This window comes from Pelodiscus sinensis, chromosome 7, assembly GCF_049634645.1.
Source record: "Pelodiscus sinensis isolate JC-2024 chromosome 7, ASM4963464v1, whole genome shotgun sequence".
NCBI classification, from domain to species: Eukaryota; Metazoa; Chordata; order Testudines; family Trionychidae; genus Pelodiscus; species Pelodiscus sinensis.
Window position 1 is genome coordinate 70,749,663 of NC_134717.1, and position 25,003 is coordinate 70,774,665.

The window sequence follows — 25,003 nt, forward strand, 5'->3', positions numbered from 1 at the left end:
GCAGGCGAGCTGTGAAGGAGCTTACCAGCTGTCATTCACAGGCTGGTAAGCAGGTCCAATCAGAGCTGTGAGAGGACTAGCGGGAGTGAGGGATGAGCAACCATTTCAAACTAAAGAGCTAAACTACATCAAAATTCAGAACACGTGGTCAACAAAGAGCCAGTATAAGAGTGCTCATTTTCATGACATAAAAACATACAATTTAATATTATTGATAATTGACATGATTAATAATAGCGTAAATGACACATTGTACTCACATACTTTATTTAATGGGACGCCTGCTGCTGCTGGGGCTCCCCTGGCAAGGATATTCCCAGGAAAGAGGACATGGGGAGGTTCCCATTGGGGAAAGCACTCCGCTTGGAACTGGGGTGGCTGTCCTACTAAGAGGACAGAGCTCTGACACACTCAAGAGGTGCCAGTGCATGGTACAGGGGAAATAGAGGGATGAAAAGTTTTGAATTGTAATGACTTCTATCACTGGGGTGAGAAATGGTGTCCCTATCTTGCACTTTTGTTATGGATTATTGTCCTGAAGGAGAGACAATAGTGAGACAAGAGAGACCAAAATGAAGTTATTGGGTTACCTCAGGGGGAAACGGAGGTAGGTAGCGTTATGCCATGGCCTGTGGCAGGCAGCTGCTCCCTGAAGAGGCTGCCCAATGACATGTATGTAAGCATGTATTTAGATATTCCACACTAATACAATTCACAAGGAGACAGCGGTAGGGTGGGATAAAGTCTTCATCAGGGCACTCCCACATTTACTTAACTTTATCAAGAACTATGTTAAAGTTTCAAATTCTTTGGAATGTAATAATGTTCGAGTTCTGTGGAGTAAAGACTCTGTATCTACACAAAGGTGGATCATAGAAAGTATATTTATTTTTGTGGGAGGGCAAGACAAAAGAAAATGTAGTCATTGCAGCTTGTCCCTTCTCCCTCCCATAGTGACTGCTCTAATGGAAGTGGCTCAACTGCTCCTTGTTTCCTTGAGTGCTACTCTCCAAAGGACTTTCTGCCACTGTGGCAGCATTAATGTGCCTATGAAGATGCTACAGCAGGAGGTAACATGAGGAAGAGATGCTTTGAAAATGTTCTCCACTGTGAGACTGCTTTGAGTGTTTTATAACAGACTTTGCAGTTAATTAAATAAGTGCAAGAATCCACCATGCTACCAGTGGGATTCCCAGAGGAAAGCAGTTCTACCTGTGAGATAAATTCTATTTGATAAGATGCTTCTACATACTTTAATTTCCCTGGCCCTTGTCCATATCCTTTAGTCTCCAGCTTCCTGTAGAAGTTCCTCAGTTTGGCTTCAAAATCTCTTTTATAAGGAGCTGGAGCTCTGGCATTAGCACGCTGAGTACCTGCAGCAAACAACAAATAGAACATGAACTGCAGCTATGCAAACCATCACATTCCAGCTCTTACTGAATAGAAGGTTCTTTGCTGGCCGAAACCATGAGGGACTGTTGGTTTCTTTTAATATTCTAGTTTATAAGGGGATTGGAGATCTATGTCTCCACACCTACTGAAGGTTCAGATGTTTTTGGTTTCTGTTTGTCCAATGGCTTCAAGGTTTTAGAATGAGTCCTAAAATGTTGAAGCCAGACAAAACAAAACAAAGCAAAACAACCACAACAAAAAAACCTCACACCCACAAAAAACAAACAGGAAAAAAAAAACTCAACTTTTTTGGCATATGTACATTTTATGCATACCTTTGTTTAACCACTAAAATGATGTATGCTCATAAAAAAGTTCTTCCCTGCCAAGAAAAACAGGCTTCACTGAGCTAAATTAGTATGTCCAGGGCATGTAATATGCTTTCTTTCAATGCACAGAGTTCCTTAGTTTGCCAAAGACAGAATCCTGTGGAAAAGGTTACTCAATAAAGTACAAAAAGGAGAAAAGTATTGGGAGAGAGGAAAGACTAAAGAGTTTTCTTTTCATTCAAACACTTGGGTCAAGTTAATTGCCTTACTAAGATTTTTCAACATTACTCAAAAAGAATAGCAATATAACTTTAAGGTTAATTTCTTTAAAGGAAGCAGATAAAAACTGAGACTGAAAAAAAATTACACATCCATCTATATTTGTATGCAGTTATTGCAAATTGTGTAAAAAAAACACTGATACTAAAGTGACATGGATGGGGGTGGGGACTTACTCACCTCCCTCCCAACTCAACTGTGTAGCCATCTGTACCTTCTTGTGTTTAGTCCAGTCTAGTTTTAAACATCTCATGTAATGAACTTCCTCTGCTTTCCTTTAGAGACTATTCTACACCCCAAAAGATTTTACTCTAAGAAGGTGTCCCTCATATTTAGGCTACATTTTACCTTTTTAATTTCATTATTGTATTCCTACTTATAAACTTTTTTATTACTTTAAATAATTAGTCTCCATTTACACACACACACACACACACACACACACACACACACACACACACCCCATCAAAAAGAAAAACTATGTAGCACTTTAAAGACTATCAAGATGGTTTAATAGGTGATGAGCTTTCGTGGGCCAGACTCACTTCCTCAGATCATATTCTGGAAGAGAATTGGCATGACCATATATACCAAAGGAATACAATGAAAAAAGTGAACACATTATTAAACTGACAAATCAGATGTAGTATGGAAGGTGGGGTGAGGGAAAGGGAGGGAGGGAGGGAATAGCTATTTATGAGTCAATGAATGGCTAATCGGGGGTGATAAGTGGGGAAGCTATCTTTGTAATGGGTAAGGTAATTAGCATCTTTGTTAAGGCCCATTCGTAAAGTGTCAAATTTAAGCATGAAAGAAATTTCTGAAGTTTCCCTGTATAATCTGGTGTTAAAGTCTCTTAGAAGTAAAATGCATGTAGTAAGGTCGTTAAGACTATGTCCAGGTAGGCTGAAATGAAAAGCAACTAGTTTTTCCTTGTGAAGATGTCTGATATCTGATTTGTGGGCATTAATTCTTTGGCGAAGTGTCTGAGAAGTCTGTCCAATATACATAGCAGAAGGACACTGTTGGCACATGATGGCATAAATTATATTTCTGGATGAATAGGAATATGTGTTCTTGATCATATAACTGACACAGTTAGGTCCATTGATGGTGTCACCAGAGTAAATATGTGGACAAAGTTGGCAATGGGTGTTTGTTGCAAGGGAAAATTCCAGGGTTGGTATTAATGTGGTATATCCTGTGGTTGTTGGTAAGAATCTTCCTGAGGTTAGGTGGTTATCTAAAGTAGACTATGGGTCTGTCCCCCAGAGCCTCTCAGAGTGTAGTATCCTGTTCCAGTATAGGTTGTAGGCTATGGATAATGCGTTGGAGGGGTTTAAGTTGGGGGCTATATGTGATGACAAGTGGTGTTCTATTGTTGGTTTTCTTGGGCCTATCTTGAAGTAGATGGTTTCTGGGTATTCGTCTGGCTCTTTCAATTTGTTTTTTTTATTTCCCCTAGTGGGTAATTGAGATTTACAAATGTTTGGTAGAGATCTTGAAGTTTCTGATCTCTGTCAGTGGGATTAGAGTAGATGTGGTTGTACCGAAGAACTTGATTATAGACGATATATCGTATGGTGTGTCCTGGATGGAAGCTGGAGGCATGTAGGTAAGTGTAGCAGTCAGTAGGTTTTCTGTAGAGAGTGGTATTTAATTTTCCATTAGTGATTTGTACTGTGGTGTCCAGGAAATGGATCTCTCGTGTTGAATGGTCCAGGCTGAGATTGATGGTGGGGTGTAGGTTGTTAAAAGTCTCTGTGGAATGTGTCCAGTGTTTCTTGGCCATGGGTCCAGATCATAAAGATGTCATCGATGTAGCATAAGTAAAGGAGGGGTAAAAGGGGACGGGATCTGAGGAAACGTTGTTCTAAGTCAGCCATAAAGATGTACACGGCTACCTCTCTATTACTATTCACTCACCATCAGTGAGTAATTTAATGTGCACTTGCAATTGCATACATCAATGTGGATGCAAATGTGCATTCTATGCGTCTTCAAATAAGCCTCTACTTTTTAAACATTTGGCTTTAAAGCTACTTATAAGTAAAATATCTGCCAGTTCAGGATATCACTTTTCTTTTCTCTCCCTATATGAGGCTAACCCAGCACAGAGGATTTCATTACTGTGGTGGCAACGTGCCTAGCCTTCAGTTAAGGGAGGAGGGAAGAGGAGGAACAGGCCGTTTACTCCAATTCTAAATGGGAGGGAGCCATACTCACTGGACTGGGAGAAGGCAGGGAGAAGGTAGGCTGGGAGAAGGAATCATGATGTGGATGGAGTGAAGTACAATTATGAATTCACCAAAGAATGTGACAAGCTCATACTTCCATCTACATTGTGGTAATAGCCCCCAAATGAACCTTTTGATCACAGATATATCATCTACTATATATATCTGAGAAAGTTCGTCTGCCTCGGTGTTTGTCTGTCTGTTCAAGAATTCCTCCTAAATGGTAAGAGCTAGGATTACCAAATTCAGTATCCAGCTTCCTCTTATCATAACTTAAAGCAACGTAAGGGTTTGGTTGTGCCAGGAAAATGGGATGTGAATGGAATGAGATTGCTTCTTATAGAACCATACAGAAAAGAGAGAGAATCACCAGGCAGGTAACAGGGGATGGCTGGTAGTGCAGCCTCTTTCCTTGGTCCTCTCCCACCAGCCAGGACTGCCCGAGCCTCAAGCCTCCCACCCCAGGTGCCCTTTAGGGAAAGCAAGGTAGGTTCTCGACCCCAATTCATATGGAGACATTGCTGGCTGTTCTCCTTCACCAGCGAGTGAGGGGAAGGTGCATAATTTGCTGCATTCTTCACTTTGCCTGGGAGCACGGGGCAGACGAGCTGCACACTTTACTCTCGCTCCCTGACAGAGATAGGAAGGGGAAGAGCAAGTAGTCCTGGCCCAAATCCCAGGGGGGAGCTTTGCTCCCCCCCCCAACTCTTCCCACCCATTCCCCAACACACACAACCAATCTCCTTCACAGAGCTCCTCCTCACCTCCCGAACTGTGGCTCCTTCACCCATGATACCATCAGCCCCCTGCCCTGAGCCCCTCCTTAAGCATCCAAACAAATGTGCTAGTGGAAAATAAAACTGGTAACATACTGCTTCACAATTCAAAAATTACCATTAAATTATTCTCTCAGCAAATGACAAACTCCCTGGAAATCACATGCAATTGCCAAGAAATTCTTGGGCAATTATAGCAATTACTTCCACCTTGTGAACTGAAAGTTTTCGGAGAGGGTATATGGGTAACTATGCTGGAGTCTCAAAAAGATTCTATTCTCCAAAAAAGATACCAAAAGTAGTTTCATGATTATTTGTGTCCTTTAAGAGGAAGAGCACAGCAGCTAAAGAGATCTGTAATCAAGTTTACTGATCAAAACACTGACTTTATCCATATTCTAAGTGTGTCCTCTGCATTCCGAAATCTTTTGACACCACAGCCATGAATGTCCCCATACGAATCCGGGATTGTGGAGCTCCCCTGCTCTCCTTAAAGGGCACCACAGGGTGGAAGGCATGGGGCTGGAGCAGTCCCAGCTGGTGGGGGAGGGGCAGTGGCCCAAGAGGGAGGGTTCACTACCCGCCAGCCCCTTTCACCTGCCCAGTGATTCTGTCTCTTTAGGATGCATGGAGTCCCACAAAACTTAAAAATCACATTCACAATGAAGCCAGTAAGTGCAGCCTGATTAGTGTCACTGTAAGACATTCAAAAGGAATTAAAAAAGAAAGATAATCCCCATGCTGTACAGAGCATCCAGTCTGGCAACACAAGGCACATAGAGTCCCAGTAGAAATTATGGCCTGTTCCAAAGATTTCTCCTTAAGAAGCGATAGGGCTCTAGTCACAAAAACAAACTACTGATAGGCCCATTACATGTGTTTTTGATTTATCTTTTAGTGTTTGCTTGAAGAGGGATTGCAATTATAAGAAAAAATGAAACTAAAATCTTCACATTTCAATATTTAGGCCTCAATTCAGCCAAGCAATTAAGCATATGTTTAGTGTCTTTATGGAAAGGGATGACAATTACTATATTTTTCACCTTGAACATGTGATTTACATACATGTGTGAATCAGGTCCCTTACCACTCACCACTAAACAGGATGCACTTCAGAAATGAGCTCTGTTAGGACAGAGCTTCCTTTGACCATAAAAATCCTGCCAAGTTTGGAGCAGCAATATGGTGCATGTATATGGATGTTCATTTTTTCCTTCTTTTCAACAAATAACAAAAACTTGTTTCTTCACAAACAGTACTACTGGTTGAACCTCTCTAGTCTGGCATCCCAGGGAATTTGCCAAACCACAGAAGATCAATATTGTCTAGAAACATTACCAATACTTCCACAGCTTACTAGGGTCTTGGAAAATATTTAGGGGTAAATTAGAGCTAAATAACAGCACAGAACACAGAGCCAAGATTGGCGGTTGTACAGAAACTTTATGGGACTGTGGGAAAGTTAACTACACCCATGATAAGTGGATACCTGGCAAACTAAAATCATGCCGGACCACAAATGATGCCAGACCATAGTGCTCAACTAGTGAAGTTCAACCTAAAGTTATCAAAATGGTCATGAAAAACTCAGCACTAGCTTCTGCCTTGCCCTACAGGAGTGCATGAAATGGAGTAGAGTGGGAAAGGGATGTAGTGCAGGACTTGTCCTTGCACCTTCTGGGGAAGAAAGAAACATGGCTTAGTCACTAGCTGAAGGCCAAACCCAGCTACCAGCACGACGCTGCCTTCTCGCCACTTCCCGCATGGCTGAGGGCTGAAGCGGCAGCAGCCTGTCTCCGATCTTCACGTCAGCATGCCCCATGTGCAGAGACTTGAGCCAGGGTAATGGTGCTATTTTAGTACTGCGGTCCCAGCCACAGTAGCTAGCATGCAGCCGTGGACCCTGCTGCTCCTAGGGGCGAAGCAACATGGCAGGCAGCTGCCCCTGGTATGCCATGGCTAGAGCTGGGGCCACAGTGCTATTTTTAGTACCACAGACCAGGGTCCAGCTCTGGTAGACACCATGTGGGCCATATGGTGGCTTGCCCAGCTGCTCCTGGGCAGGGCAGCCACTCATCATACTGCTGAGCTTCACCCCCAGAAGCAGCTGGACCCATGGCTGCACAGCTCTTCTGAGTAGTTAAGTGCCACTGAAATTCTTGGTGCATGCCCACACAGGTTCTCACCTTACAGGGAACCCTGGTCCCCATTGGGTCCAACAGAACCTAGTCTTTTGAATTTCAGGACAAACACATGCGACTCCAGCCTTGTGAATATGTGGTGTGGATGATTAGTTCTGTTGGGAGTGAGTGCAAGACTACAAAAACACAACTTTCTGATAATCCCTTTTTATCAGCTTGAATTTTCCAGGATTGGTCTTGTCTCAGCCAGTATATTTTCTTTTTTACTTATCTACAGTACTCCTTCCCGATAAAAATAATACCAGCTATATTTGAAAACATCAAACTGCTGTAAGTGGACCTCAAAAGGAGAAAATGGGCTTTGTAACATTTGAAATAATTTAGTCTGAATTCATGGAATTATTAATCACCACAGGAAGTCCCCAATTTATGAATGGGCTGTGTTTCAGAATTTTGTTTTTAAGTCAGTTTGGAACACAGAATACATTTTTCCCATAGAAACAATGTTATAAATGATGGTTAGATTCCCAGGCTAGTACCAAAAAGTCTATTTAATCCATAATGTAGCTGAAATACTGTATATTTGCAATGAAAAAAGTAGAAAATAATACTGTTGCAATATATGGAATTAAACACAACAGAAAAAACAATTGACGAAGAAATAGTTTCTTATTTAACAAATAATGCTGGCTTGATGAAATACAGGTTTAATTAGAGGATGATGAGGAGGTAGGTGGAGATTCTGAAAAGAACATATGGGCATTCCCCAGCCACAGAGCCAGATTAACTCTTCTGGGTGTGCAGGACTATTAGATTTTTGGGTGTCTCCTTGTCTCCAGGGTGGGGTCAAAATGAGGGATTCAGAGTGCAGCAGGGGGCTATAGGTTGAGGCAGGGGGTTGGGTGGGCTCTGGGTGGCTCTGGGGATGAGACATTTGGTGTATAGGAGAGGGCTCCAGGCTGGGAACATGTGATTTGGAGTATGAGAGAGACTCAGGGCAGCAGGTAAGGGCAGGGTGGGGTGGGGTTGGGGTATGAGCTGGAGTTATGTGGAAGGGGAATTAGGGCAGAAGGTGACCTCAGGCTTTCACCAATTTTTTAGTCACATCCCAGTTTTCATCTGCATGACTGGAGTAGCTTCTGTGATTAGTGATTCTATGTTATGAAATGCTGCTTATAGTCTTTGCATAGTTTAGAGGTTTTGAAAGTTGTAATTAATTCTTGTATTGTAAAGTGATTTTGCTTGATCTGAGGGTCAGTTTAACCTTTAAATTAGATGTTTATCTCTACATAGGAGGTTTTCATAGTCCTGTTTTTTCTTATGTATCTTTGTATACAATAACAGTATCAGGCTCAACTGTAAGCTACCTCTTCATCCAGTTTCAGATTTGCCTTTAAAGGCTTTTTATTATAATACATTTTTAATTCTAGTTGTTTAATAAACTTTATATCTAATCCGGCAATCGTCCTGTGTTCATATTCATAATAATGCACCAGTTATTAGAGGAATTTAATAATGGGAACATGTTAACAGATGAAATTTTAAGACTTTGAAATAAGGCTATAGGGCCATAGTAAATAACACCCCCAAACCATTATTATACAATATTTATTGTGAAGTATATACAATTAACATTTTGTATAACCAATAGCCTTTAGTGAATTAATTTATTGTGTGTTACTGTGTTTTAAAAGAGCCCCTTTATAAAAATGAAGCAAAGATATGAAAGTGGTGCAAGTAAGAGAGGCGAAAGCAACAGAGTGAAGCAGCAGTTAAGAGTTTAAAGCCAATAACATCATTTCTCATATATAAGATGCCTCAGCCATTTGACAGTGACCATACTGACAATGACTAATCTTGTAGCTCCTTAAAGACTTACAAAACATGTAGATGGTATCATGAGCTTTTGTGGACACAACCCACTTGATTCATCTGAAGTGGGTTGTGTCCACGAAAGCTCATGATACCATCTACATGTTTTGTTAGTCTTTAAGGTGTTGCAAGACTATTAGTTGCTTTTTAAATTTTTGTAGTTACAGGTTAACTCAGCTACCCCTCTGAAGCCTTTGAACATACTGACAGTGACACTTCCAGTTCTGATGATGAAAAATTTGTTTTCACAAATGACATTTCAATGCCACTGCTTCAAAATGAGGGGGTCATTAGTCAAGACACAGAAATGCCAATAGTAGCAATAGATGCAGAACCTACGCTCAATTTAGAGACTGTGCAGGCAGAAAATGAGGACCTCGGAGATGATGTGCAGAAAGAGCAAGAACTTACGACTGGCACAGGACACAGTGTAAGGATGGGACAAGAGCATTTGAATGGGCTCGCAATACTTATGCAAACAGTGATGTTACATGTAAACTATATTTTTCTTCAATTACAAATGAGTTGGCACACAACAAAGCCAGAAAAGCATTCCTGTAAAATGAAGAGTTTTGCTTGCAGTGGAAACTCACAAAGGTAAGGATTTGGTCCACGATAAGTATCTAGAATTAATCCCTAAAGATCCCACGGTAAACATCAACACTACTTACCTGGAGAGTTCTGAGGTGAGGATACTGGAGAGCTTCTTGGGGACTGACAATAACTGGGATGAAGTAAGGCATGTGGCGGGACATAGGACATTATTTCTTCTTCAAACAAACTGATAAAGGAGCAAACAAGAGAAGTGAGAAGATGTTTATCTGAACCACGGATATGTTCTACTTTCTAGCAATAGATGTGACCTTCAAATCCAGCTGATTTTTTTGAAAATCACTTACCTATTTCCCATGCACGTGTTCAGAATGCAAATAAAGCAAAGGTTTGTTGCCTTTCTTTCAATGTTATCTTTGAATATCGCAAATGACTGGAAAATCACAGTTCCTAGTTTTCTGTATGACATTGCAATGACATTGCAACCAGGCCCACCAATAGGGGGTAGGGCAAAGGAGCAATTGGCCTGGAGCCTGGCAATTCAAAAGGACCCAAGGCTCTCAGCTGTCACAACCACAGGAGTAGTGGTGTCTGGGCCCTTTAAATCGCCTGTAGAGCGCCACTCAGTGCATTCTGGTTCACTCTGAGGGCTGAGAGGGGGGCAGTGTGCTTGAGGCAGCATTGAGTGCTGGCTGCCCCCAAGCCTGCCCCTTCTACCCAAGGCCCCACCTCTTCCAGGAGCACAGAGCTAGCCCCACCACGATCTTGCCCAATGGCCTGGCAAGTCTGTCAACCCCCCACCAGATGATGACTTTTTTTTTCCCAAAATTAAGATCCATGTATTTAATGAACCCTTTGTAAGTGGCATTGTTTTATACTTTTGCTTATACATTTTCCCTGCCAAAACACCATTAATATTCATGGCACTTGCCTGTACAAAGATTTGTAATACTGTACATAGGAACAGAGCCAAAAACTCTGAACTTTTGGTGTAATCAATCAATCTTACTGAACTGAACAGTACACGCTTTAGCTTAATTCTTCCTTAACATGTCACCCATAGAGAAGAATGTATCACATAGTTTTCACCAGATTAGGCTTCAGTATGCTTTACCTATTTTTCTGTGATTTTAAAATGTTTTCTGGGAAGTACAGTGTAACTTTCACAGCCTGAAACATCAAAATAATACATCATTTAGATATCATTTAATAATTCATAGTAGAGCTGTCAAAAGATTGTTAATCACGAGATAAAAACAGTCATAATTAATCACACTTTTAAGCACACCATTAAACAATAATAAAATACAGGCAGTCCCCGGGTTACGTACAAGATAGGGACTGTAGGTTTGTTCTTAAGTTGAATCAACAGCGGCTGAATCTGGATGCCAGTTCTGACTTACATACAGATTCAACTTAAGAACCCCAGGCATCCCCAAGTCAGCTGCTGCTGAAACTGATCAGCGGCTGATTCCAGTAAGCCCGGGGCAGGGGCTTCCTATAGTCAGCCACTGGTCAGTTTCAGCAGCGGCTGACTTGGGGAAGCCTGGGGCAGAGCAGCTGGGGTGCTGCTGGGTTGCTCCAGTAGCGCCGCCGCTCCTCGGAGCTAATGGACCAACCCAGCAGCATCCAAGCTGCTCTGCCCCAGGCGTCCTGATTCAGCCGCTGCTGAAACTGACCAGCAGTGGCTAAATCAGGACGCCTGGGGCAGAGCAGCTGGGGTGCTGCCGGGTTGGTACAGTAGCGCCCAGAACAGCGCTACGGGACCAACCGGCAGTGCCCCAGCTGCTGTACCACAGGCGTCCGGAGCAAAGCCGCGGAGCACGGGGGCAGCGGGACAGCCCAGATGCGCCGTGGCTGTCCTGCTGCCCTCGGGCTCCGCGGCTTTGCTCTGCTTTGCTCCCCCTCTCCCTGGTCTGCAGACCAGGGGGACGGGGAGCAAAGCGGCGGAACACGCGGGCAGCGGACAGCCCAGACACGTCTGGGCTGTCCGCTGCCCACGTGCTCCGCCGCTTTGCTTCCTCTCCCTGGTCTGCTGGAGACCAGGGAGACGGGCCCCGTTCGTAACTGCGGATCCGACATAAGTCGGATCCGCGTAACTCGGGGACTGCCTGTATCAATTTAACTTCAGCATGTAAGCATGTCCTCTGGAACAGTGGGCAAAATATAAAGAGGCAGATGATTATTCTTTAAGTAAATACCGTTCAATGCTGGCTATAACAATGCCATGTGAATGCCCATTTTCACTTTCAGATGACATTGTAAATAAGAAACAAGCAACATTATCTCCTGTAAATGAAAACAAACTTGTTTGTCTTAGTGACTGGCTGAACAAGAAATAGGACTGGGTGGACATGGAGCCTCCAAAATTTTACGTTGTTTTATTTTTCAGTGCAGTTATGTAAAAAATTTCTTCATTTGCAAGTTGTACTTTCACAATAGCGTTCACTACAAGTCCTTTCATGAGGTGAATTGAAAAATACTTTCTTTTGTCTTCTTTACAGTGCACATATTTCTAAAACATAATATAAAGTAAGCAGTGTATACTTTGTATTCTGTATTGTAACTGAAATAATATATCTGAAAATGTACAAAAACATCCAAAATATTTCTAGTAAATATAATCTGGTATTCTATTATTGTTTAACAGTGTGGTTAAAACTGCGATTAAACATGATTTTTTTATATAGGATTAATTGCTTGAGTTAACTGTCTATGAAATAGGGCTATCAATTCATTGCAATATATGGAATGTTTATAGATCCTTACATTTCACTGATTTTTTTCCCCAAATTGGTAAGAACATAACATCCAAAGTAGATATGTCTAGATATGTCTATAGTGTAGATGTTGGAAGTTATTATTACACACACACACACACACACACACACACTGAATCAACTAATTAAATGACAATTTTTTTTTCAATTGTTAGGCATTATAACACAACATTATCACGTGATTCCCTCATTTCTGAGTGCTATAGTAATCTAACTGGTTAAAATAAAACAGATTTCATTTCAGATCTGTTTGTCGCAGATACGTGCAATAGTTCTTTGTGAATGGTTCCCTTGGAACTGATACTTACTGGTAATATTTTTGCATGCCTTAAAAACAATCTTCAATAAAGAATTTTTTCACATAGAAAAGTTGAACTATCCTTTTCAAATATGGATAACAACAGGAAAAAAACTGTTTCAATCAGGGAATAAATTAAGAACCTTATTTGTGTTTAACTTATCAAGATAAAACTAGAATGGCATAGCATAGAGCCTAAAAGTATATGTACAAGCTCCAAGTGCAAATTAACTTCTCCTTGGAACCCCATCTCTGAAACAGAATATTGTGTTATGTCAGGGATTCTCAGACTATTTTAACTCATGCACTTTCATTCCTACATAGAAAGGTGTTTATATTAACCTACAATTTGACTTTTATTGATAGATGGGAGAAGACATCTTTTACCCCCTCCTAACTGCAGAAATAATCACCTTTCCACACCACTATGAAAAATGTGATCTCCCTGCTAATAATTGACATCTGGCATCTCAGCACTAGGAAAGTCAAGAGGCTGAATCCTCTGCTGCAGCTCCCCCAGCTGCAATTCTGAGAAACGAAGGGGAGACATTTAGGTCACTCAGTCAGTACACACAATACATGGAAAGGCACTTGATCAGCTATTCACTGCATATTCCCACACATTCATTATGAAACACTGCTACTTACCTTAGTAACATGACAAGGTCTGCATCGCTGGACAGACGCACCAGTCCAGGTGTTCCCTCTGTCCGGATAAACTGGATCTTCTCCCTGTTTAAGCAAAGAAAGAATTCCACAACATCTTTTGCAAATAAGGCACCAATGTACACCAGGGCAACAAGAAAAAGTACTGGATATAGTACGGCTACCTCTGGTATATGCCTCTGCATTTCAGACACCATTTTTCTACCTGCCATACTATATCCATGTGAACAACAGAATCTTACAAAAAACAAACAATCAATCAAACAAACAAAAAATACCCCGACCAACTCCTAATTTGTGCAGAAGAATGATTCTTCTGTTGCCTTTATCTGTAAGATACTCAGGCTGCTTCAGGTAACACAGCCATTCAACCAATAAAAACCAATCCCTCAAGTTAATATCAGTTATGGCCTGAATTCAGAGCAGCAGACAGCACCCTGTGGCAGGACACTGCCATTCTGCTTAAAGTAATACCATCCTTTCCTCCACCCCAATTCTAATGGCATGTTGAACATTCATGCTTTTTAAAGTACATTTCAGGCATGATTCTTAACTTACAAATCTTCCAGAAGACCTTCTGCTTTATTTACACTGTCACTGTCTCGCTTGCCCCAATCCCCACACATGCACATGAACATACACACTTGCCTCCCTCCGTCCTGGATTCTATGAATACCCAACACTCTGCCATGCTTGTGATTTTTATGCTGTACGCGGATTAAAACCCCAGATGTACCTGCCTTTGAATGAAAACAATTAATGGGAGGTGGGTAAGCCAAATCGATATATTAGTTAACTGCAACAGAGTCAGAAGAACGAAGCCAGCATCTGAAATTACACCTCTATATACCAGTGAAATCTGCTGCACTCTAAGGTAAGAGTTCGCCACTGGCCTCTTCTTGAGAATGGGTGATTCACCAGGTTATTGATGGGATGTGCTGATTCTGCTCTTCCTCAGCTATCCTAGCTACATGGCCACTTTTGAGTTGTGGTGGCTTCCTATGGGTCTCTAGTGGAAGAGAAGCTATATATGAAAGGAACTGAAGAGCATCAATAAGAGGAAACAAAGTGAGAGATTTCAGTAGGGAGATTGAAAGGTCATCAAGGCAAATACTGAAATCATTCAGGGTATGTCTACACTACAGCGTTATTTCAAAATATCTAATTTTGAAATAGTTATTTCGAAATAGCTTATTTAGAAATAACGTGTCTACACACAAAATGCATTTCGAAATAGCTTTTTGCTATTTCGAAATAGCGCGTCCACACTGAGCGGACGCTGAAATCGCATTTAAAGCCGGCTGGAATCAGGTCCAGCAGGGCATCAGGTCAGGACTTACTGTGTGGGGCTGTTGCCTGAGGCTATCTGAGGCCTGTGCTTAAAGGGACCCCCCTGGACAGCCAGTGCTCAGGTTTCCCTGATTGCTTGCCTACCTCATGAGGGACAGCAAAGCATGTAGTCTCTGTATGCTCTGGTTGCCCTCACTCGGGACACCACAGCACTCTGGTGCTTCTCTTGGACATGTTGCTGCAAGCCTGGCTGCACTTTCTGCAGGCTGCCATCCGGGAGGTCGATTGGGGGGCTGTCAGTATCCAGGAGGCCCTCTGGAAGACCTTCCATCCTAAGGAGCACTAAGAGCCTCCATGGTCTGCCCCACTGGGGGCTTGTGCCTCATTCCTCCCTCACGTCCTTCCACTTAGCCCTTCGTAACACCCCTTTCTGATATAAAATAAAATACACAGTATTTTCATGAACACAAACTCTCTTTATTTAACAAATCTGGGGGAGGGGAGAAGAAAGGGTAGAACAGGGGAGGGGTAAACCTGGGAGGAGGGAGTTGGAAGGAGGAAGCAAGGGGAAGAAGAGGGAGGGGAAGTTCAGGGCTCATGGGTCTCGCCGGACCAGCTTGATCGTCATGCAAACCTGCTCCTGGGTTCGCATGTGGCCTTTGGTGGCCAGGCTGGCAGCTCTCCTGCCATAGACGGCCGCGTTCCTCTGTCTAGTGCAGAGATTATGGATGGTGGGGGCATCCCCCCCAAACCTGAATAACGTCCATGATCTCCACCCTGGACCAGGAAGGTTCCCGCCTTCTCCAGGCCGTGGCAGGCTGCTGGGAGCTGGCAGACTGCTCCCGGGGAGCGGTGGAGGGCTGGCTGCCAGTGAGTTGCTGACTCTTGTTTTGGGGCCACTGGGTCAGGGGCAGTGACTGCTGGCTCTGGGCTGGCAGGCTTGGAGCTGGCACAGGCACTGTGGCCAGAGTCTACTGCTTTAAGGGCTCTGGGGAGAGGGGAGGGAGAGGAGTGATCTTGGTTGAGGCCAGAGTGGCCACCAGGGCACCCTGCGAAGGCTGGAGGCCTCCTATTTCTAAATAAGTATCTACACAGCACTTATTTTGAAATAGCAATTTCGAAATTGGTGTTATTCCTTGTGGAATGAGATTTACCAATTTCGAAATAAGTGCTCTGTTATTTCGATTTAATTTCAAAATAACGGAATGACTGTGCAGATGCTAGGATAGTTATTTTGAAATAACGGTTGTTATTTCGAAATCACTTTGCTGTGTAGACATACCCTCAGAATCAGGGATGAGGCCTATCAAAGAGGACACCTGAGGCAGGATGGAAGATGACAGCAGCTTGAACAGAAGTAAACAGTTGGCTAGGTGGACCTCAAAAGAGCGGAAGCTGTCAGAAGGAGAAGAGGAAATCTGATTCTGCAAATCTGACTGAGGATGGCCACAGAAAGTCACAAAGAGACAGCCAAATTTAAGTTAACACAAAGGAAATAGAGGGAGACAGACAAAGAGACTAAAAATGGCAGCAAGAGAGACACCGCTGTTGAGACAGAGAGCACATCTACACAGCAGGGATAAAGCTGAAATAAACTATGCAACTTCAGCTATGTCAATTGCGTAGCTCAAGTCGAAAAAGCTTATTCCAGCTTTTGCTGCTATCTACACAGCAGGAAGTCTGAGTTAGAGCATTCTTCCTTCAACTTCCCTTACTCCTTGTAAAATTAGGGTTACGGGAGTTGGAGTAAGAAGTTCTCCAGCTTACCATTATTTTGACATTATGTTGAAATAACTGCTTGTAGTGTAGATGCGGACTATGTTATTTTGGAATAATGTCAGTTATTCTGAAATAACACTGCTGTGTAGAAGTACCCAGAGAGGAAAAAGAAAAAAAGAAAAAAAAAGGATGGGAACAAAGCTATGTGTATTAAATATGGAATGCCAGAAAAGGAGAAGGGATTGAGGATTGGAAAACAAGATGGGAAGTTGTATAATGTCTGGGGGTGACAAGCTTCAGGGCAGAGAAGAAAGAAAAGCAAACACATGTTGAAGCATAAGATTTATGAGGGCAGGGAGGACAGGTGAGAGGAATTACTGAGAAAGTGTTAGCACAGAGAAGGAAGTGGTATTCACATGACCGCAAATGGGAAGAAAGAGAAGAAGTTGATAAAGGGATGTGGTGAGGCAATGAGAGAGGAAGATGAGAGCACTGGAGAGCCGAAGAAGAGGAAACAAGATGAAGTCACAGCAGCAGCACTAGAAATCAACTCAGAAATGCATAGTAAAAAAGATGGCCCTTGTGGGAACAGGAACTTTGTCACTAACTTCAACGGGGCTCGGATTTCAGAGAGAGTGGGAGTGAGAGCATGTGTGTGTATTTCCAAAAATATGTAATACAACAAAACAACTGCTATATCTTCAGCAAGAAAGAAACAAACAAAAATCCCTCCAGGAGCTATCACTTCCTCAGAAAAACAACCGTACAAACTTTCCAGCTGTGAGCCAGCACATTTCAGACACAAACAAAATAAAACCACAGAGTAAGATAAGAAATGCATACCACATGAGCTGTTGCCTTCTACTGCCTACAGAGGGGTTGGTCTAAAATTCCTCAGCAAAAGCCCCAGCAAAAGCAAAAACACCAGGGAAAATATATAAAATGCAGTTCAAAGCCCACACCTCTACTAGGGAAACACCAAAGAAAGCCCAGTCCAATAAGGACCAGAGAGAGAGTCCAGCCAATCCAGAACAGAACTCTGCAACTGAACAAGCCCAGCAATGACCTCCACCTAGTGTTCTGTAAGATTTAATATAGTTCATAATCCCTAGCTATGGAGAACTGAATGTTAATAACAACATGCTCCTTTATTTACATACTCTCCAGCTGCATGCACATGCACTAAAACAAAAAGGGAGTTCAAGATCCGGTTTATTTTTAAACTTCCATATAATTCAAACTCAACATGCACCTTTGATATAGAACAAATCCAAAAGCCACAGAAGGAATGCACACTGACCTTACACGCACTATTAATCATCACCCCCACAAACGCTTTAATTCAGCAAGGTAATTCTGCACGTGCCTAATTTTAAAAGTGACTTCAATGGCACTTCTCAGAGTCACATGCTTCAAATGAGGTACACGCTCAAGTAGTTTGCTAAATAAGGGTACGTCTACACTACAACGTTAATTCGAACAAACTTAGTTCGAATTAGTTAATTCGAACTAAGCTAATTTGAACTAACGGATCCAGACTAAAAAACTAGTTCGAATTAGCGTTTTGCTAATTTGAACTAGCATGTCCACATTAAGTGGACCCTGAACTGGGGTTAAGGCTGGCCGGAAGCAGTGCCGGCAGGGCATCAGAGGAGGACTTAGAGCGTGGAGCTGCTGTCTCAGGCTAGCCGAGGGCTGTGCTTAAAGGGACCCGACCCCCACCCCGGACAGACAGTTCTCAGGGGTGCCCCGCTTGCAAAGCAGTCCTGGCTTGGAGTGCCTGGACTACCCACACTGTGCACATCACACCACTCAGCCATCAGCCCGGCTGCACTTACCGCAGGCTGCCATCTGGGGAGAGAGGGCAATTGGGGGGCTGCAGGAGAGCTTCCACCCCCAGAAGTCTGCAGAGCCAGCCCAGTCCTCCCCATCGGGGGGCTCGTGCCCCATTCCTCCCTCACTTCCTTCCACTTACCCTTCCAGATGTACAAAATAAAGAAAACGTGTCTTCCAAAGTGGAATCTGTCTTTATTGAACAAAACTGGGGGAGACTGGGAAAAGGAGGTGGGAGAGGGGAAGAGAGAGGTTGGGAGAGGGGAGGGCAACTAAAATGATCAGGGGTTGGGAACAGGTCCCATATGAAGAGAGGCTAAAGAGACTGGGACTTTTCAGCTTAGAAAAGAGGAGACGGAGGGGGGACAGGATAGAGGTCTCTAAAAACAGGAGTTGGGTGGAGAGGGTGCATCAAGAAAAGTTCTTCATTAGTTCCCATAAAGAAGGACTAGAGGACACCAAAGGAAAGGAATGGGTAGCAGGCTTCAAACTAGTAACAGAAAGTTGTTCTTCACAAAGCAAAGAGTCAACCTGTGGAACTCCTTGCTGCAGGAGGCTGTGAAGGCTACAACTAGAACAGAGTTTAAAGGGATGTGAGATAAAGTCATGGAGGTTGGGTCCATGGAGTGCTATTAGCCAGGGGGTAGGAGTGGTGTCCCTGCCCAAGGTTTGTGGAAGGCTGGAGAGGGATGGCACAAGACAAATAGCTTGGTCACTGTCTTTGGTCCATCCGCTCCAGGGTCCCTAGGGTTGGCCGCTGTCGGCAGACAGGCTACTGGGCTAGTTGGACATTTGGTCTGACCCAGGACGGCCACTGTATGCTCAGGGCTCAGGGTCGGGGGTCTCAGTGGACCCCCTTGATTCTCTTGCACACCTGCTCCTGGGTGGCCAGGCTGGCAGCTCTCCTGCCCTAGCCGGCCACTTTCCTGTGCCTAGTGCGGAGATCGTGGACGAGGTCCACGATGTCTGCACTAGCCCAGGCGGGTGCCCGCCTCTTGCTGTCCCGGGCAAGCTCCCGGGAGCCGCCGGCCTGGTCCCGGGAAGAGGGGGAGCACTGGGGGGCATCGGGTGGGTGGCTCGATCCGTGCCAGGTGAAGGGTCTGCTGGCTGGGTGCTGGCAGGCTTGCACCTGGCACGGGCACCGTAGCCAGCCCGTGCCCCTTTAATTGAGAGCATCAATACACTTTTGAACATCTTCTTATTTGCTAAATGAGCAAAGCAGAGCAAAAATTAAGGGGAAAATTAACGGGGGTGCTGCAGTTGGAGTAAATAAAGCCAAGAACCTCAGGGATAAAAAATAATCAGAAGTTGGTTTTATTACCTGATGGACTGGCTTATTCACAGAACACACCTCCAAATGAGACTAGCCGTCTGTATAACAGTATGGGTACAAACGAACAGAAAATATTTTGGCAGGCTGAGATCTGTGGTGTTTTATTTTTCCTCTTTCCCTCAATCTTTTGAAGTGTGAATTCTGTTGGTACTTGATTCAGGGTTGACGTATTCAGAGGATAAATCAGTCATTAGCCAACTTGTTAGGACATGAAGCTCAGGGAAATTGCAAAACAGGATAACTGGCTGTGTTTTGAGAACTTGCAGGACGTGCTGGAAGCTGGCTCGCTAAGAGCACCTCTGCACTGCAATCAAGAGGTGTAACTGCTCCATGTGCAGACATATCCCAACTAGCTTTTATCTAGCTAGCTCAGACAAAGCCAGTGAAGCTGCAGCAGCGTGGGCAGAAGCACGGGACAGCTGCTCAAGTAGCGTGCGCTACCGTGGTTTCATTACACGTGCTGCAGCTGCGCCTCTGACTGCACAGCAGAGAAAAGGAGATAGGTAACTAGCGCTAGCTGTTGAGCCAGCACATACTGATCAGGTTGTGAGAACACTCAAGACTCTGACTCTGGGAAGTGAGAGCCCTTCATTGGCAGCCACTGCTGTATAATGAGATCACAATCTACATAATTACACTAATGATAGACATGCAGCTAAAGAACTAGAACACTTTTCAACAGTAGTGTCTTTGAGATAGCTCTGGAAACACATGTGAACACCAATTTCTAATTCCCATATTCACAGCAAGTTAGTTTGACAACTAAGCAACATATACTTGAATTATGAAATAGATATACCCTATTTTAAACTCAGTCCTGCAATGTGATAAACTCTTTGACTTCAGTCTAGCAAAGCGCTTAATTACATGCTTAATTTACGCATATAAGTAATCCCATCACATCAAATGAAACTGTTCATGATCTTAAAATTAAGCACATGTGTAAAAAAGATTCAGAGGCTTTGTGCTGACTCTCAGCACACGGGTGAATTTCACCCTGAGTTATATTTTACCTATGCTCTATAATACCATAATCACCACACAGTATTATAAAGCATCATTCATAACATACTATGTATCTTGTAGGAGTGTGCAAGAACTATACTAGTCTGCTCCTAGACCATTTGTGAAACACTAAACATGCTCCCAATATTCTTTTTCTTCCCCCTACATCCCTCCCCAGCATGGAAAAGCTTGCCCCACTTGGACACCACCTTATGATGGCCGAGGAAGGGAGCAGAGAACCAAATGAAAAGTCACGGAGAAGAGACTATTATGTATGGCCTCACTGCTGACAGGCTGAATCTACGTTGCAAGCTCCTGAAAGAGCATAATTGCACTACTGCATTAAAGGAATGCTTCCTGCAATTATTTGATTAAGTTTGCTTCTGACAGGCTGAAATTACACAAGTTTTTGGGCTTTTTTGGGGGGCAAAGGAAAGGAGAGGGTTTTACTTTATAAATGACCAGTGAATATCCAGCCAGTAGGCAAGCAATCTGTCCTTTTTCTTTAATACTGCAAACTTTACCAGAAAAAAAGAATACTAATTGATGGCCTGTTCTGAAACAGGCTTGTCTGTTGAAAGTAAAGCTGGAGAACAGAATCAACATTGTTACCTGAGTGAATGGTTCCTGGTAAGATCCGGTTGACGTTCTTGTAGAATTTCAAAGATATTGGGCTGTCGCAGAAATGCAACAATCTTGTCATTGTAGGCTGCAAGTGGAAACAAAAAATAGCTTACTGCAAACAGGTGCATTTGAAAAAACAGCATTATGTTCTTGCAACTTCTCAATGATAATAACTGAATTATCTCTTTACATTCATAGTCTATTTATTTAGTACATTAACACAATTTTTCCCATTATATTTTTAGCCTAAAGGCTGGTGCTACTTTTTTTCTTTTGGATTTGGATATGCCTAGCCTGCTTTATTATGAAAAATATAGATTAAAACATTATGAGACATTAACGTGCCTTTTTGAAGAATTCAGAGTATTATAACATTTCATCACACACATCCTCCACTCACGCCAACCTGGAACATATATACACATGAATAAAATGTAGGGGGTCTTATATTTCTTGTCTTAATGAGCTAGTTGAAAACAGAAGTTCACCGATTAAAAGTAAATTACATATGCTTCTTATTGGCTGCACATTAATTGTGGATATTTCTGTTTTGCTTTCTTCTTTCCCCTCCACTCCCACTACTCTGAAAAACAATGATCTACTCATGTTAAAGAATTGATATAGTCTCACCAATATAACACTTTCACACATAAGGCTGGAGGCTTCTATACCAGCCTTAACTCATGTCACTCTGCTTAGGTATTGTAATTCGAAGCCTTCATGGTACAAAGTATTCCTAGGCTCCACAATGACAAGTGTGTTACTCAGTTTTTCTCCCTTACTGGTGAATTTCCTAATTTTTTCTTTCAAGAGAGACTCAAAGCTTCACAGACTTTGTTCCTCTCCTCTCCCATCAGAATGAGAAACACATTTTTACTGATAATTTTATTCCTAAGGACAGTCTCAGTGTTGGTACAGCAATTTGACCTACGTTCAAATAGTTTTATCTGGCAAGAAATATTTTACTATCATCATATGTATTTAACACTCCCCTGTTCTGTCTCTGGGAAGTACAACTTCCTTGCTAATACCCATGATTATGATGCGTTAGATTAGAACACAGAGCATCGATTTCTATTCCGGCACTGCGGCATGTATTTGAACACATGTGGTTTGCACAGCTGCACACATTTCTGATGACAACAGAAATCCTATTGCTAGACAGATTGGCAGACAACTTGTATTATGCCATATAGAAGTAAGATACAGTCACTAATGACACTTCTAGGAAGATCTGATCAATATTACAGTCAAAAGTAATGAAAAGCTGTTGAAATGGGGTTGGCCATGGCCATCTTTTAATTTATGTGTTTATTTTTACTATTTGTTTTACCACAAAGAAAAAGATTACACAACTAAACATGTTTCTAAAGTGGATCCATTTACAAGTGAGGACCCCTTCAAGGAGTTTGTGTCCATTCCATTGTCAATTATTAAACACCAATTAAAAGAAGTTTTGTTAAAAACAAATGTTGAACCTAAATAATATCCAAGTGAATGGAGTTTAAGTTTGTAGTAACTGTCAAGTAACTGTGCTATTGAACAAAGATCCACAATGCCTGATAATTCAGAGCACTACATTATTTTCTTACCGGCACTGATGTCAAAAGACATTTGTGTGTGTAGCAGAGAAAAAAATTTAGGCAACTGATCAATGCTGAGGTGGAAGCCTCATGGAAGCCTTCTGAAATATTTGCATTGAAATTAATGGGACTACATAGGGTACGTCTAGATTACATGCCTCTGCCGACAGAGGCATGTAAAATAGGATACCCAACATAGTCAATGAAGCCGGGATTTAAATATCCCTGGCTTCATTAAAATAAAAATGGCTGCCGCGCTGTGCTGGCTCAGCTGATCGTCAGCACAGCGCGCGAGTCAAGACACGGATCGGTCAACAGGGAACGCCTTTGTCAACGGCTCCCTTATACCTCGTGAAACATGGTTTACAGGAGCGGTCGACAAAGGCGTTCCCTGTCGACCGATCCGCGTCTTGACTCGCGCGCTGCCATTTTTATTTTAATGAAGCTAGGGATATTTAAATCCCTGATTCATTGACTATGTCGGGTAGCCTATTTTACATGCCTCTGTCAGCAAAGGCACGTAATCTAGATGTACCCTAAGTATCCAGGTCAATACAAAGTCTGGATCTCTATTTGTAACTCTTCTAGCTACCTCTGAGGGAAAGTTAATTAGACATTTTAATGCAAGAAACACTTTGCAAACAGTTTGATATTAATAAATTGGTCAGGCGTGGAAGTTTTTCACTATTACATATACAAAATGAAATTCCACGACAGGGAGTGATGGATAGAATTAGTCATATCATACAGGAAACATCAAAATAAATAAATCCCAGAAGTGCACACTGACATGCACAGTTAAATCAAATGATACTTCCTGCAAGAGAACCCCAAGTCCTAACATACCCACTGGAACCATGTCCTGGTACTGAGCCCTGCTGACAGTATTAAATGTGCTGGATGGTCGTGGTAGAACTGGTGGTCCTGAATGACGGGAGTCCTCTCCTACCTAAAAAAGTACAAGTGGCAAGGATGGTCAGCATCAATCAAAAAACAAAGCAAAACAAAATAATGAACCTTTCTCGTCATGGCCTAGTTCTAACAAACTGGAAACAATTCCCATGATGACTAGGAAAACCACTACAACCCAGCTCATTCTTTTGGCTGTGTGGGTTCTGTAGGGCATAAATGAGTAAAATCACTCAAGACATCTTTGTATCATAAAAGAGAGCAGACAGGACTCTGAATTCACACAGTGTGCAATGTGTTGTTATGCAGAATTGTTTTTCACAAAAAAGCAACACTTTTAAGTGATTCCTAGTAGTGATCATAATGTCAGAGCAACTTCTTCAATTTTCTAACTTTTGTGGACTTGATCTTGTTGCATATACTACCATTCTTTTTTGCTTTTAATTGTTACTACTATTAATGTGCCATTTGATCAGCCTCCTTTTCATCCCATCGAGCCATTATGTGTACTGTTGAACCCCTCCATGCATAGACACTGCATTTGACTGCATTCTCAAGGTCTCATTCCCAAAGGCCAAACAATATTAGTGCTGCTTTATAGTGCCGTGTCTCACCTTTAGAACCATAAAGGACTAAAAGTCCTCAGTTTCTCCTAAAATGTTTGCCCTCTCTGAATAGTATTCTATGAGAAAAGGAAAGCCCATTTGCTTCGGAGATACTGAATTGCTGGAAATTGTAAAGTCAAGTGTTGATAGCTCGAGCTCAGTGTTGTAGTTCCTCTTCTGATCAACAGAATTTTCTGAAAACATGTTTTTTGTGTTAAGGGTTCTTGATCTCAAACAAGATCAGATGTTAAACATCAACTCTTCTGGATAGCAAGTCAAAAGAATATATTTTGAAGATTCCCCTCCCCCCCATTGCGTATTAGTTTTAGTTTCCAACAAGGATAGTTTGCTTACATCCAAGATTAAATCTTTTATGTTGTGGTTTTAAAAAACAAAAAACCTACTTTTTGGAAATGCAACAAAAAGCTCTATTTATTTGCAAAATGGCTTAGTTCTGTCGATGCAGAAGGTAAGCACCTTCCTGACATTCTTCTGCATTTAACCACACACATAGTGGTCAAGCCATAAAGTAGAGTGCCAGTAGGGTCGGTTGCAGAAGATGTGGTTCTAGGACAACGGGCCCTGTCTGAGAGACAGCAGCAGTGGGGAAGCCACTGAAAGATCCAGCAACATGCTGAACCCATGCTGTGGAGGCCATGCAGGGGTGATCAGGATCATCCTCACCTTGTCCTGAGGACTCTGAGTTAACAGAACCAGTAGGAAATCATACATCAGAGCCCCTGACGACAGAACAAAAGGCATCAGCCTTTGCCCATTCTC

The 25,003-nt window shown here is 42.6% G+C and overlaps 1 protein-coding gene across 9 annotated transcripts in view; it reads right to left on the bottom strand.

Moving 5' to 3' along the window:
* HECW2 (HECT, C2 and WW domain containing E3 ubiquitin protein ligase 2) overlaps window positions 1-25,003 on the bottom strand; it is a 309,520-nt gene that overhangs the window by 39,857 nt on the left and 244,660 nt on the right. For all 9 annotated transcript variants that reach the window (XM_075934226.1, XM_075934227.1, XM_006117907.4 and 6 more), the window contains 5 exons: window positions 23,556-23,658; window positions 21,115-21,211; window positions 13,305-13,388; window positions 9,698-9,807; window positions 1,253-1,373 (listed from right to left, as the gene is read on the bottom strand). In XM_075934226.1, coding sequence (XP_075790341.1) covers window positions 1,253-1,373; window positions 9,698-9,807; window positions 13,305-13,388; window positions 21,115-21,211; window positions 23,556-23,658 — 515 coding nt within the window. The remainder of the gene's footprint in view (window positions 1-1,252; window positions 1,374-9,697; window positions 9,808-13,304; window positions 13,389-21,114; window positions 21,212-23,555; window positions 23,659-25,003) is intronic.